General features: G+C 43.5%; 1 protein-coding gene across 2 annotated transcripts in view; it reads left to right on the plus strand.

Moving 5' to 3' along the window:
• LOC725294 (tyrosine-protein phosphatase 99A) overlaps positions 1–14373 on the plus strand; it is a 318555-nt gene that overhangs the window by 262906 nt on the left and 41276 nt on the right. For both annotated transcript variants that reach the window (XM_026439116.1, XM_026439117.1), the window contains exon 4: positions 11572–11753. In XM_026439116.1, coding sequence (XP_026294901.1) covers positions 11572–11753 — 182 coding nt within the window. The remainder of the gene's footprint in view (positions 1–11571; positions 11754–14373) is intronic.

Here is a 14373-nt window from a genome sequence, read left to right on the forward strand (position 1 = left end):
AATTATTAAATAATTATTTTCACGCCGGACGAAACGTACGTACCCTTCCCCTCCCCGCCCCAAAACCAAGAGGACAGAAATTTCTGTCCTCTGGCGTGGATCGCGTTACGTTTCATTATTTTGATAGAGCGAGAGGTCTTTGTCGGGATCACGGGGCAAAAAGGGGGCGGCTCGAACACGAGCGGTGCTTTCAGCGATTTACAAGTCAAACGAACACCGAAACACCGCTCCAATCCCCCTCCCTCCCTCATCGGCTCCAGCACCACACCCACCGTTAATCCCGAAATCTTCGAAAACGTCACCGCCCGTTGAATCCGCCCGTTTCGCCGCCCCCTGCGTATAATTACACGCGTATCACTCTCTAATTGCGTCCCGTCCGATGCAACGAGTGCAGAAATCGATCGAAGAACCCCGAAGAAATCGAAGAAACTGAAGAAGACACGTTGGAAACGTGAAACGATAAACGCGAAAATTCGCAAATTCGTGCAACGATAGTGAAACTCGATCGATTCCTCCTTTTTTTTTTTCCTCCCATTATTCGAGGAAAAAATGCGTGTAACCCCGGCGTCGATGTCGTTCGCTGACGTATCGTCGCGCTCGAGGACGGTAAATCACACTGGCAAACCAACGATGGACACGCGCGCGACACGAGGGTGGAGCGAGTGTGTGCGCGTATGTGTACACGGGTCAACTGGATGGCCGTTACCATACGTTATTAGAGCAGATGCGAAACAGAGGTTCGAGATAGCGCTTCGAGATCCCCGGTGTTTCGACTGCCGGTTATGGCAACTGGCTGGTCCACGTTTGATGCGGCGTATCCCGCACCGGTCAAGAACCACGCGCGATCCCGCAGCAACTGTAATCGCTATCTCCGCTCCCACTGGAGATTTTGCGCGCGTCAGATATTCGGCTCGGCTTCGTTCGCGCGAAGATATATAACCGAGGCTCTCAAACTCGCCTCGTACGATATCCATGGCGGGTTCTTTATCGAGTTAATACCAGTGAGATCCCGAAACACGAGAATTACGAATCGTCATTGCGCGTACGAACCTTGGTTGTTGCGTGGGAGAATTTTTCATTTTTAAAGGGAGTAAATTGTGGTATTTTTTTTTAATAATTAATTCGTACGCGCGAACGGCGTTGATGTACGAAAAAATGTTAGTTGATGATTCGGTGAAGTAAAAAATGAGAAAAAATATACTAATAATTAAAATTTTCACGTATTTTACAGCGTAATTTCGAGGTTATTTCAATCAAATTGTCAAGACCCCTCCAATTAATTATTTTAAATTAGTACGGGTAGCGTGCAATGAAAAATCGAGATATAATACGAATATTATTTTACATTACACACGATAACAAGAGTAATAATTATAACGATACGAAATAATTTATTATTTTTTATCGAAATGTATATAAAATTTCCGCACTTCTAATTAAATACCATTGAACGAATCGTAATTTTTCCTGTCTCTTGTATAATTATATCGTTCTATTGCAACGATCTTTGTTTTCGTCTCTCGAAAACAAATTGGAGACGAATTCGCGCAACAATCTCTTCGACAATTTCTCGAACGCGTATCTCCTTCGATCGAAACGATTGATCACGTTGGCGATAATTGATCGGGGGGGATTCGCGTTACGGAATCGTAAATATCGCAGAAACTCGCCCCCTCCCCGTAATGTACAATCCCGCGGAATCCCATATCCACGTAATAATGCAACTCGTTCGTTGAATTATTCGAGTTATGTAGAATCGAGCAATTCACACCAAGTGAATTCCGTCAAAATTGCATTCGTCAGTTTACACGCCGTTTTTTTTTTTTTTTTTTTTTCCCTCCTCCTCGAGAACAACAACGATTCTCTGTAGTTCGCGTGTATTCTCAATAAAAAAATTCTCTCGTCGTTCCATCAAGGGACGACGAGATTGAAAAGGAAAATTTTTTTCGACGCGTCGATCGATTCCCGCCCCGGGATTATTCAAATTGAACGATTCCACGATCTTAATCCGTTTAATCCAAATTTCATTAGAATGAATATTTCTCGTTATTCACGGTGGAAAACAATGGAGGGGCGCGTGAACGGGGGAAGCCTTAGGCGCGCGAGGGAATTATTTCCGCGGAGAAACAACAGCTGACGAAACAACTTCTCGAAAAGAGGGAACATCGCCTTGGGCTGGAGGGGAAGGCGTCGGTTATCCGCAACAATCCTCGTTAACGAATTCTACCCGGCGGCCGCCGCCCGGGTCGAAACGTTCGGTTCGGTTAACAACGGAGCCGCCAATTCCACGCCTCCGCCACTTTCGATTGGATTTTCCGTTCGATTTTTCCTCTCCGATTTTTTCCTTTTTTTTACTTTTTTTTTTTCACTCTATTCGACCGCCTATTATTTTTGCCGCCCCACCGATGAGATTCGGTTCCGGCGAACGGTTTCAACCTAGTCGAAAGCGAAACATTCGACGCGATTTCGCGGGATCCATGAGGCGACCGCAAACACTAACAATTATCCGTGGCGAGTGAAAAAAAAAAAAAAAAAAGAATCGATCGATCGATCGCGTGGAATAACTGATTGAGGGGAGGAGGAAACTATGGGACTTGGATGACGCTCCTCCCTCTCTTTACCTCTCTTTAAGCCCGTCGAAACGAGTTGACGAGGAGAGAGAGAGAGAGAGAGAGAGAGAGAGAGAGAGAGAGAGAGAGAGAGAGAGAGAGAGAAAGAGGAAGAGTAAATCGTATCGATAGGATGCATACGATCCGCAACGCTGCAGAAACAACCAATTTTTATTTTGCTACCATCGAAAGGGTGGGAGGGAGTAAAAATGGGGAGGAACGATATCTTTGTTAGGGTGTTCAATGGCGGCGTGTTTGCGTCAAGCCGGTTTCGGATGGAAGGGCAACAGGAAACGCCTAACGTTACTTTCCTGTAACGAGCTGTTTTTTTTCTTTTTCCTTCTTTTTTTCTTTTTCCTTCTTTTTCGCAACGAAAAACAAGAGAGAAGCTCGTTCGAAGCGAAAATAATTGCTCGGATCAACGGTGAATTTATTCCCACGTTTCTGGCCCTCCGTTCCCGGTCTCTTTCGCTAGATTTCGTTTCGTCGGAAAATATCCCTCCCTCGCCTCCAGAGGAGCAGAGCTACCCCGCCGGTTCCAATCTCGTAGCGACTCGGAACGGCAAATATTTGGAAATGTTTAGCGCTCCTTCCCTGCGCGCTATTCCGAGAATTCGACCAATGAGATATTGCACCGTAATCCGTTTCGAACTATACCTTGCGGGAGAAAAAAAGAAAGAGGGAAAAGGGAAAAGAAAAAAAAAGAGCAACGTTCGAAAGCACTTTATACCGCTTCCTTACAAATATTTTCCTAATACGTTACCGACTCGAAATCTAATATCTTCGAGGTGATCGTTGTTCCTCAAGTTTCTTGATTCTTGATGACGTTCTATAAGAGGATAAATTTCTCTTCCTCGTTTATAGAATCTGTCACGACCATTTCATTTATTTTTAACTCGTATCGTATGAAATTTACGACGAATCGAGATTGTGGGACGTAAATTTGGAACGTTTCAATCGATTCGAAATTCGTCGACTTCTCGAAATCTCTCGATATCGAAAAAAAATCGTATCCCTCAAAATTTCTCCAATCGAGAGAATTCGCGGAAAGAAGAAAAAGAGGGGGGGAGAAAATGAAAATCATGGCGCGGAAATAGATTTCGCGTGTTATGCGAGGAGGGACAAGGGTTGCGGACAAACGTGACGCGTTCATCACTCAAAATTAGAACCCTGCCGCAGGATTATCATTGACGTCCCGCTGATTCGTTCGAACAGAAGGTAGAAACGCGATACGCGGTCGGCCAGATAATACGGTCCAATTTACTATTCCAAGCTGGCATAAACAGCGGTCCTGGCTGGCCGGTGGACAGTGGACTATACAGAGGTCAGCGCGTCGCTCAGCTATCTCTCCGGGTACGTTTACCACGTATACCGCCCTGCAACAAGATCCACACAAATCCCTGACAGCCACCGTGACGAGACTCGAATCGAGCTACCGCGTCGTCCCATACCGATCTCCCTCGCTCTCTCTCTCTCTCTCTCTCTCTCCCCCGCTCCAATGCCTTTAATTCTTGCGTCAACAATGGGAACCGTGTTTTTCTTGAAATGTCAAGGGACTGAAAAAAAAAAAAAAAGAGAGAGAAAGAAACGCGGTTCTCGTTAATTTTAATTATTTTAATTTTGCACCGCGCTTCCATTCAGAAATATATATATGTTTACGTATCGATGATTTGATATTTCCCTTTTTCTGTCGGCGTGTCGTTCGACGCGAAACGATTTCAATTTTAATAGAACGTACGCACTATGTAATTAATGAGCTGTCATGTTTCCAAACGATTCCCTTGTGCGGCTCGACACTGTTCATTTAATCGAAATAATTATCCAATGTCGGGCAACGCGGGGAGCGCGGAACGAAAGTAGTCGTCCGTGGGAAAAATACGAACGATTTAACAAAAGCGGTTATTAATCGGGATTGCGCGCCGTCCCAACTTGTGCGTTTCGAATCAGCAGTCGGCCAGATTGAAATTCACCGATTTTCGAAAAGCCGATCGAGTCGATCAAAACCTCGCCCGTTCCGCCTTTCGCCTTCTATAATTATCCGTGTTTCACCCGACCCGCGATTCAACATCATTCAACGCATCGCATTCGAATGCACCTTCGAGCAACGACGAAGACCCAGCCTCTAAATACGATAATGATATGTTAAATTGGAATATTCAAAACTTTTAAACCCTCGAAAAACTTTACCTCGACTGTGAGAAACAACGTATATTGCGCCGATATAAGCTTAGATCCCGTGAAACTTTTTTCCTCTCCTTTCATTCGATTAACGAGTCTTCGTCTCATCGTATCAATTACAGTTGGAGAAATTATTTTTTTCTTTCATTCAAAAATCTGTAACTGTGCAGTAGTCGAGATAGTTAACACGTTCAAACAAGTACGCTACGCGCTTAGGTTAAAGTTAACGCGAGAAAAGGACGTTTCACGCGCGACAACTAGTAAAGGAAGAGGGTTGGTTGGAAGCTTGTTCTCCAACGGTTAACTAAGAATATAATTGAGATCATTTACAGAGCTCTCTCTATCTCCGAGACGGCCCCCCGAGTTTCCCCGAGTTCGGTCTCTTTGTTTCACCAAGGCGGAGAAGAAGAAGAAGAAGAAGGGGAGGAGGGGAACCTTTCGCAGGAAGGTGGAGATCGGAAATAAGTGCGGCGGAGAAATTCGGCGGGCGCGCGAGGAGGGGAGGGGAGGGGAGGGAGGTGGGCCAATCAAAGAGATAACTGGATCCCCATTAAACCGCTTGTAACTTAATTAATTGCCCAGGCTAATGTAGCACGGCTAACCCCCGTAGATAGTGTTCTCAGAACGCGATATCACGTGTAACGTGATTTGCTCGTTAACCGAACTTTGGCAAGTGGAATACGTTCACGACATGGCCGGCCTGTTTCCGGCCAACGTCGCGCGTTTTACGTCTTTCTCGCCACGTGTGTGTGTATAATGTAATTCGAACGAGTATCATTCTTCTATCTTACTCTTTTATTCGCCTTTGGATATATCTATTATCTGGATATATTTGTATAGAAGAAAGTGTGAAACGAACATATCGAAATATATTATTTAAGATGAATCCTGAACATTGGTATTATTTGATTGTGCGAAGAAGGAAAGATCGATCGAAATCGATATCTCGATATTTTAATCAAAGTTCCTAAATTATGTATTTCGTTCTGTTTAAACATTTTCGTCTTGTTTTGTCGCGCGACAAAACGGATAGGAAGGCGAAAAAGATTGAAAATTTCTGTGAAACCGACCTTGACAATTTACAACGAAAACGAAATCCAGTGGAACGGTAGAGTTGAAAAGGGAATTGTTAAAAAATGTCTGTCTGGGGCGAGGAGAATGACGAGAGGACAGACGGGCGGCGTCAACGCGTCACAGAGGATGAATTACGCGAGGTGGCGCTCGCGGGACAGTTTATTTTTACAAGATGGTTGTCAATGATGATATAGTGCGCTCGTAGTACCGTTCCTCTCCTCCCCCGTTGTGTCTCGATATACATCGAGTTTTATTTTTTATGGATCGTTTCGTTCGTGGAATGATTTAATAACACGAGTATTACGATGGGGGAAAAGGGGAGGGGGAAGAGGTTCGTCAGGGGTGGATCGTTCCATCGCGCTCCACGCACGGACGGACATTCGAAGAGGGGAAACGCCGTGTCTCTTCTTTTTCTCTCTCTGTCTCTCATCGCTCTTACTCCATAACCAGTCCCTCTTTGTTTTAGCTGTAACTCGATGAGTTTTTGCTTGTCTCGCGGTTGCATAGCTTGAAAATATCCGAATATATAATACACGTGTGTGGACGCGTATATCTGTTTTACGTTTCACGCGTGAATAACGTTACTGGAGAAATGGAGAAATAGAAAAACAGGTCGAGTGTGAATTTTTCTTTTTTTTTTTTTTTTCTTGCTTTCGCTACTTGAATTTCTATATGAAAAAATGGCGTTACCGAACGAGCGAAAATACGTCACGCAAAGGGAACAAGAAGATGTGGTATTTTATATAGTTTTCGGGTGGCGAAGTGTTTCGATGTCTCGCGGCGACGGATCGCTCTCATTTCTTTTTTTTTTTTTTTTTTTATTTCACAAATTTTTATAAAACTCCATAACTGTCCGTCCACGCACAACCGTGAAAACTCTTCGTTATCCCAAGTGTTTACGATTTGCGCGCATTTGAATTCCCGGCCGTGTGGGAGATTGAAAGGAATAAAAAAAAAAGAAAGAGAGAGAGAGGAGTTGAAAATCTGGGCAACGCGCGAGCCTCGTGCGATATATTCGGGTAAATTTAAATTACGCGAGCGCGAATCTTTACCGTTCATTAATCGTCGCAAAATATCTTTTTCATTATCCGAGCTGATCCGAAATGAAACGAGACATGACGACGCGGAAAAAAAAAAAGTCGCAATTTATTAGGGGAAAAATGGCAAGATCGCGTTACTCGCGAATACTTTTATTCCGCGCTCTCCGTGTTTTTATCGTGATTCCTATTAATAAGATCGCCGTGTACATTTTTCATTCTCGATGAATGATTAAAAAAAAAAAAAAGGATCTTTGCTCGATCGAGGATAATTCGTTTGAATCGAGACGGGAAAATAGGAAATTTCTCTGTCATCATCGCATTCATAGAGAAGGATGACGATCTCCTCCCCCTGTGCGTCCCGATGTGTAGGCTAAAATTCATTTCATACCCGATGCGGTATTTCGATCGGTTCTTCGAAATCCGCAACAATCATCCGGGAATTGACGATATATTTGCCGCTCACATGAGCGGCCGATATCAATGGCCAATCAGGGTATTAGGCCGATTCAAAACGGGCCGAGAATGCCGAGGATTTTCCGAGGGGAGGCAAATATCGGTCACTTTTAATATCGACGTCTTTCGTTCCATTCCTTTCTGTCGTCGAGGAACCTGTTCCTCGCGCAGATTCCGACGCAATATTCGTCGAATAACTGGGGAAGAAAAGAAGAAAAGGCAAAGAGGAAGGGAAAGAGGAAGGGAGAATGAAAGCAAGAGAGAGAGAGAAGGAACGAGGGAAAAAAAAAAGAAGAAGAGAAACGAGTTTTCTCGAACGGAATCAAACAGGTTGCAGAGTTTCACAATCGTCGTTATGATAATCACGCTCAAAGACTACTGGGCATGGTGTTATTCTCGCCCGTGGTACGCAACCAACACACCGAGTTTCCATACACGCAATATCGAGTTGCGCGACGTGTCTCTCTGTAAAGGGCGGACAGCCCCCGATAACGCTCCTCGGGGTCACGGAAAAAACAGCGCCAATGATATAATATCGATTCTTCTTCACGACCGCGGTAAATCTAGATCTCCGGTGATTCGGATGAAACGGCGCTGAATTATTCTCTTTCTCTCTCTTTCTCTTTCGTTTCTATTCCCGTTTTCAAGTGAAATCGACAACTCGATTCCCTTTGATAGAGATCAAAAAAATTCGAAATGAAAGGTAGGGAAAAAAGTAGGAGAAATTCGCGAAAGTGTATTTCAACTTTCTCTCGATAAAAAGCGGGCCGATATTATAAAATCGGCGAATTTCACGCGCCGTTTCAACTCCAGCTTCGTGAAAGGCCAAAACGACGAAATTCGAAATCGTCATGCTCGGCCCATGAAAATGCGAATCCTCTCGCGAAGAAGAAGAAGAATCTTTTATTTCCTTCCACGAATTCTTTCTCTCCTCCTATGGAAAATGCTCGTTGATCGAAAAGTTAAAGGAGAGCGATTTGTTTGGATTGGCGGCCACGGCGGAATCAACGAATCAAAATTTCTGATACGATGACTCGTTTCTTGGAAAACGACCGAGGGTATCCCTTCGGGGGTAAAACTTTTCGTCGGCCAGAAAGAGTTTCAAGAGCGCGAAACTGAAGTGGGCGCGAGAACTGTCACTTCCACGCCACAGTGGACGAAGAACTTATCGAAACGGGACGAATTTCGAGTTTTCGCCATTCCTTCTCCTCAAAAATTTCCCTCCTCCCCTCGTGCTCGTGCTTCGTACCGACCGACTTATCGAATTTCCATTTTTCCTTTGTCAGGAGGGGACCACGATAGATAACGAAATCGATATACACAGTCGATGCCGATAAACGCGGATCTAATAACAAGTGAGCGAGCGAGGGAGGGGAGGTTAGAGAGGGGGATAGTCGAAGGGAAAACAGTCCTGGTGAATTTAAATCGACGTAGTACAACGATATCGATTTCGTGCACGGTCGGAAAAGCCAGTGAATGATCGTGTCCCGAGCGTGACCAAAATTGAAATGATCTGCTTGTACAAACGATAAGCAAATCGAAGGGGCAAATAAACGGCGGCCGAGTGACGTTAATTGGAAACGAGTTATCGGCTTTATTTCTTTTTTTTTTTTTTTTTTTTTTGCGCCGTTCCCGCGGGAACTCCCTTCGCGAGTTGGAAATAATTTTTATGCCCGATTTTTACCAGCCCGTCGTGCCGCGCCGATTTCATTTTTTTTTTTTTTTTTTTTTTTTTCGAAACGTTGATGGAACGATCGCGCGGAGGGTAAAGGAAAGGGTAAAATTCCATTCCCTCCGTTTCTCTCGTCGCTAAACTATTGTTTTGGGAAACAACTTTTAAAGATAACAGATAGTATCATAAATAAATCTGGCGGGAAATTCCAGCATTTTCGAATTCTACTTTCCGATTTAAACAATTTTTGACGGGTTGAAATATCAACGAGTATTATTCTTAAAAGTATAATAATAATGATGGAAAAATAAACGTCACCGCTCCGGATCGGTATGAATTTTTATACATCGGAATAACGGTATAATAATGGTGAAAATTGTAATTGATTGCGTGGACAATATCGTAATATCGGATCTCGTCGTTTTTATCAATTAGACGCACTAATGGATCCCCAATGTTTTCTAAATAATTGTTTCGGAAACACGAATCACTCTAGAAATGATCGATATTGATAAACTGGTAATGTCGTTGATACAGAGATATCAACCATTTTGGTAAACTGTCAGGGAGCGTATGTTTCCAAACGTATTTCCAAATTTCATTGGTAGCTACTAATTCGAAAGTTGCCAATACAGCCTTCTACACGCGATGCTTGTATCCAGAATCACCGGAAATGTAAATATACCGTGAAGCTAATACAAGCTGCTCCATCGACCGTATTCAATGATCATGTTTCTGAAATAAACGTGGTTCCAATTTCCATTACTAGATCCAACTTGAAAACATATATCGCGTTACGGGATTATAAAAAAAAAAAAAAAAAAACGAACACGTTGGAAACGCATAATATGTTTGTCGAAAAATATTAATTTTAACTCGAAATAGGGTAGTAGTAGAAAAAGAAAAAGAAAAGAAAAAAGGGGAAATACCTTCGGGACACAACTGGAAATTCTCGAGAATAACAACTCTAAATCCAAAAGATGAAAAAATATTTCTAAAAATATTTTTCCACTGAATATCAGTAAGATCCGTAATTGCTTTGAACTTACGGTCGGACGCAAACGAATAAAATCAGTCGATGTATAAAAATTTTTGCAATTTTCGGATTTCCCCTCTCCCGAAATCGAATTTCGAATGAAACGTAACGAACAACGAAGGAAAGAAAAACTCGGGCGGTGCTCGTTACGAAATTCGCGCGATGCGGCGAATTCTGAAAAGAAGGGGATTCGACAAATGTTACGCAGAGATTTCAATTAGAAGAATTAGAATACCGCGTATATAACGAGGAACGGAAGGGGAAATGCAAGATGAACGAAGTGGAAAATCCGGGATATTCTTCTCGGACGGAACGAATTAATTAAATCGGTCCTTTGAAACGTGAAGTGGAAATAAAAATTTCATTGCAGAACAACCGAATCAAAGACCACGAAATTCAAACAAACGATCGGAACTCGGTTTCCGACCGAGATATCCTCGAAAATCGAATAATTTCCCGTCACCCGTCTCGCAATTTCGATTTGAAAAAAGGACCTCGTTGCGATATTTAATCGGACCTTTTTCGAACGACGGCTTGTTAATTGTTAAGGAGCGACCAATCTCTCGAAAAGGGAGGGGAGCAAGAAAAAAGTGGAGCAAAACTGTGGCAATTACTCGTTGCCAGAAACTTTCCATAGCAAGACAATTAATGGCGGCGTATTAATTAGAAGGGATAGGAGGGGGGGAGGGAGAGAGGAGTGGTGGAAGAGGAGGGTAAAATCTCGCGGCAAGCGGCCTCGCGGTGTCGCGTCTTCGACCGCTCATTACTCTACGTCGAACGATGTTTCCGTAATCGGAACTTAGCTGGAACCGGTGGCTCGTGGCAAAATTGTATTGTTCGTTCGAGGCAAACCGTTTCCCATTAATTAATCGGGTGCGCCGGGTCCAACAGCACCAGTTGATTTGCATCCGATCCGCGAGCGCCAGGATACATCCGGATTGTCAGCGACCCATTAATGTCTAAATACAATCGTCGTCGGTTTCTCTGGTCGACGAACCATTGAATTCTAATCAACCGCGAAACGTGGCGTCACGAGTTACGATATTTCCAATGATATCGAGTAATAATTCGGCCGGAATAGTAAACCCGGAAAACCCTGGTTTTTATCTTTGCAAGGGGTGTTTTCGAATCCCTGATGCGAAGGAGGGGGAGGGGCGACATTCAAAGGACCGAAGGATATATATATAGACGGTCGATAACGTGGGCACGGTTTTTGAAAAAACCGTTTTTATTCCCCCTATATCTATCGGAATAGAAAGAATATTTTTAGCCGGCGAGTTGCGTGTATAACAGTCCGTATATATTTCGAAACTTCTCCCTACACGGTTACTCTATAAAAATACTACTACTACTACTACTACTACTACTGGAAAAAAAAGAAAAAAAAAAGAAAAAAAAAGCGCGAGGGCGAAACAACAAAAGCTTCCACCAATATGCTACCGGTTTTCCCTGTCAAATCAACGCCCGCGCTCGCACGACCTTCACTAACGATAGCGCAATTGTTTCCAGGACCGGGGTAGGCGGAGCATGGAACGCAACGGAGGAAATCGTAACACCGAACAACGATACAACTTACAACATCGAGAATTTGCAGCCGTTCACAGTCTACAGTTTCCGCGTGTCAGCGGTGAACGCCATGGGAAGAAGCAAGCCAAGCGAAGAGACCTTCCACTCCGTCACTCTTCGAGAATGTACGTCTTTCTCCGATTTAAAATTAAAAATCTTACGCCTATATCCCGTATATTAATCATATTATACGATATTTCCCCTCCTTCCTTCTTTATCCCGTCGTATATCCAATTCTCCTATAACTTTTGCCTTCCTGAAACATGGGAAGACGCATTAGCGGAAAACACCAGGGGGGAAGAACGATAATAGACATAAAATCCAAGGGAAGGTGTCCAAACGGAACGAGTCCCTCCGGGGCAATGTTAAAGCTCGCGAGAGTAAACGGCCCGAATATAACGAAGGGTGGAGGCGTAAAAGGAAGAGGGAAACGAAGAGCGAGAAGATGAAGGAGAGCGAGAAGAATGGTTTGCACGGCCGGTTTTCCGCGGCCGGGCACCAAGCATCACGAGATTGACGCAGCCAACTAAGGAGGCGCTAATTGCAGCACCGGAAGGAACACAGTGTACAATCGCGCTTAACTCGAGCAGTCCGTCCACCAAGCTTTCCTCTCTCCCCCTCTCTCTCTCTCTCTCTCTTTCCCTCTCCCTGTGTTCGTCGCACGAGCAACCTGGAAAATAGGTTGAGCGGACGCGCGCGCGAGCTCAGCCCTATAAATTCTGTCAACGCCGCCGGGATTGGTCGACGCCTTGTGTATGTGTACCCACGACAAACTTTGCATTCGCGAGAAACTATGACGAGGAAGATTACGACGAAGACACGACGCTAACAAACGCGCCGCCGATGGTTAGCGCGCGCCCAACCAGCCCCCGCCGATACCCTCCATTCCCATGCGTATCGCAATGGCAATTAGCGCGTTACACGGTCCCAGTTGATGGAATTAGCTGCGAGAGATTCCCTCCCTCCCCTCCTCCACTGAATATTTGATCTTAGCAACGGATGCATTAATTTGCTATACATGGAATTTCTTATCGCCTTCTTGCTCTTCGAGGACAATTAGTAAGGAAATTGGAACAGGGAGGGTGAGAAAAAAAAAGGAGAAACGTTGCTTCTGCTCTTCTGTTCGTGAAACGTTGAGGAGGAGATGCGGTTTTAATATAGATAGAATTTCTTGCCTTACGTTCTCGCGTCCTTGTTTTTGCTTCTTATATTCGGATGGATATAATAATAGTAATGGTATGATCTTTTTTTCGTCTTCTCTGTTTGGAGGAAGGGGAGAGGGACTGGTTCGTTTTTCGGGCAACTTCCAAACTCGGAGAGGGGGGCGTTGATCCGATTAATTATAATCATTAATACAATCGGGGCGAACTAACGTCGGTGGAATTACCACCTGTGGCTAAAATTACGGGCACAAACGTTAAAGAGTTTGCTCGGTGTGCATTTGCTTTTAGAAAATTGATACCGGCTTTACCGAATGAACACAGCTCGATCACATGATCGGCTAATATTTATACTGCTTTCGCCGGCAACGTTACAAACGTTTCATCGCACGTTTCAATGCAAACGGATCTCTTTGTTTTTGAAAAACAAGGTAAATACATATATATATACGCGGGATCGCAAGTTTGCAAACTTCGTGGATTACCGCAGAATATTATTTTCGTTTGATGAGTTTATTGATACGAAAAATTAATTCACTGTATCGTGGAAATAATCAGATTTATCGAAGGGTCAGGAGGGGAGGAGAGGGGGAGAGATCGATCGGGAAAAAGAAAAATTCGCCCGATTTCCCTTCCTTCCTTTCTTTCCCTCTCCCTCTCCTTCCTCCCCCGATATCGAAAATTACGGAATAATTAATATCGGACGAGATATATCGATATATCGCGTTAATCATTAATATCCAATTTCATCGTTAACAAAACTAAACACACAGAATTAATTAAATCTGTAGCCAACGATTTTATAGAAAATTTAACGTGTGAAATTTAAGTAACATATGTATTCCGTGCAAATATCGAGTTACAATGAGTCATCGATTGATATATTGTATTACTCGATTAATTCGTTTTGCCTCGCTACGAAATAATCCCGATAGGTTGGAGAAGAGAGAGAGAAAAAAAGATATGATTAAAACGTAAAATTGCCGATACTGGATGCAGTCGAAAGCAATTTATTATCGCGGTATCAATTGGACGAAATACAGAACCGGTCGAAAAGAAGGGGGAGAGGGGGTGGGGAAAAATATACGATATTTCCCAAAATTTTCGCATCGGCGAGAATTTTTCCACAATTCCGCTCCAAAATTATCTCCGGTTACGTTAACATTTGGGCTTATAATGGTAGAGACCGGAATAAATATATTTTTGAAGAAACGTTTCCTCGTATTATCCTCTTATTCCCTCTTTACATATTTCTTCCGTAACGTTGATACGGTTTTTCCCAAAAATTTTGGACATGCTACCCCGTAACCAGATATCTGATGCACGAACTTGCATAAAACAAACCAGTACACCGGAGTATAATAGTAAAACACATTTTCGAGACGGAGGATATAATGGTGGAGAAAACGCGAAACGAGTTTATTAAAGCTTATCGAGAGAACGGAACGAAGGTAACGCGTGCCGTTTTTTCGAGGGAGCGTAATATTTTCATTTGCCGGTTGATTCAAGATCGTTGCGCCGAATATTTTAACATTATATCATTACACGTTGTATAACAACTATTTACGTTACGAAACGATTAGAA

The sequence above is a fragment of the Apis mellifera genome, linkage group LG2, assembly GCF_003254395.2.
Source record: "Apis mellifera strain DH4 linkage group LG2, Amel_HAv3.1, whole genome shotgun sequence".
NCBI lineage: Eukaryota > Metazoa > Arthropoda > Insecta > Hymenoptera > Apidae > Apis > Apis mellifera.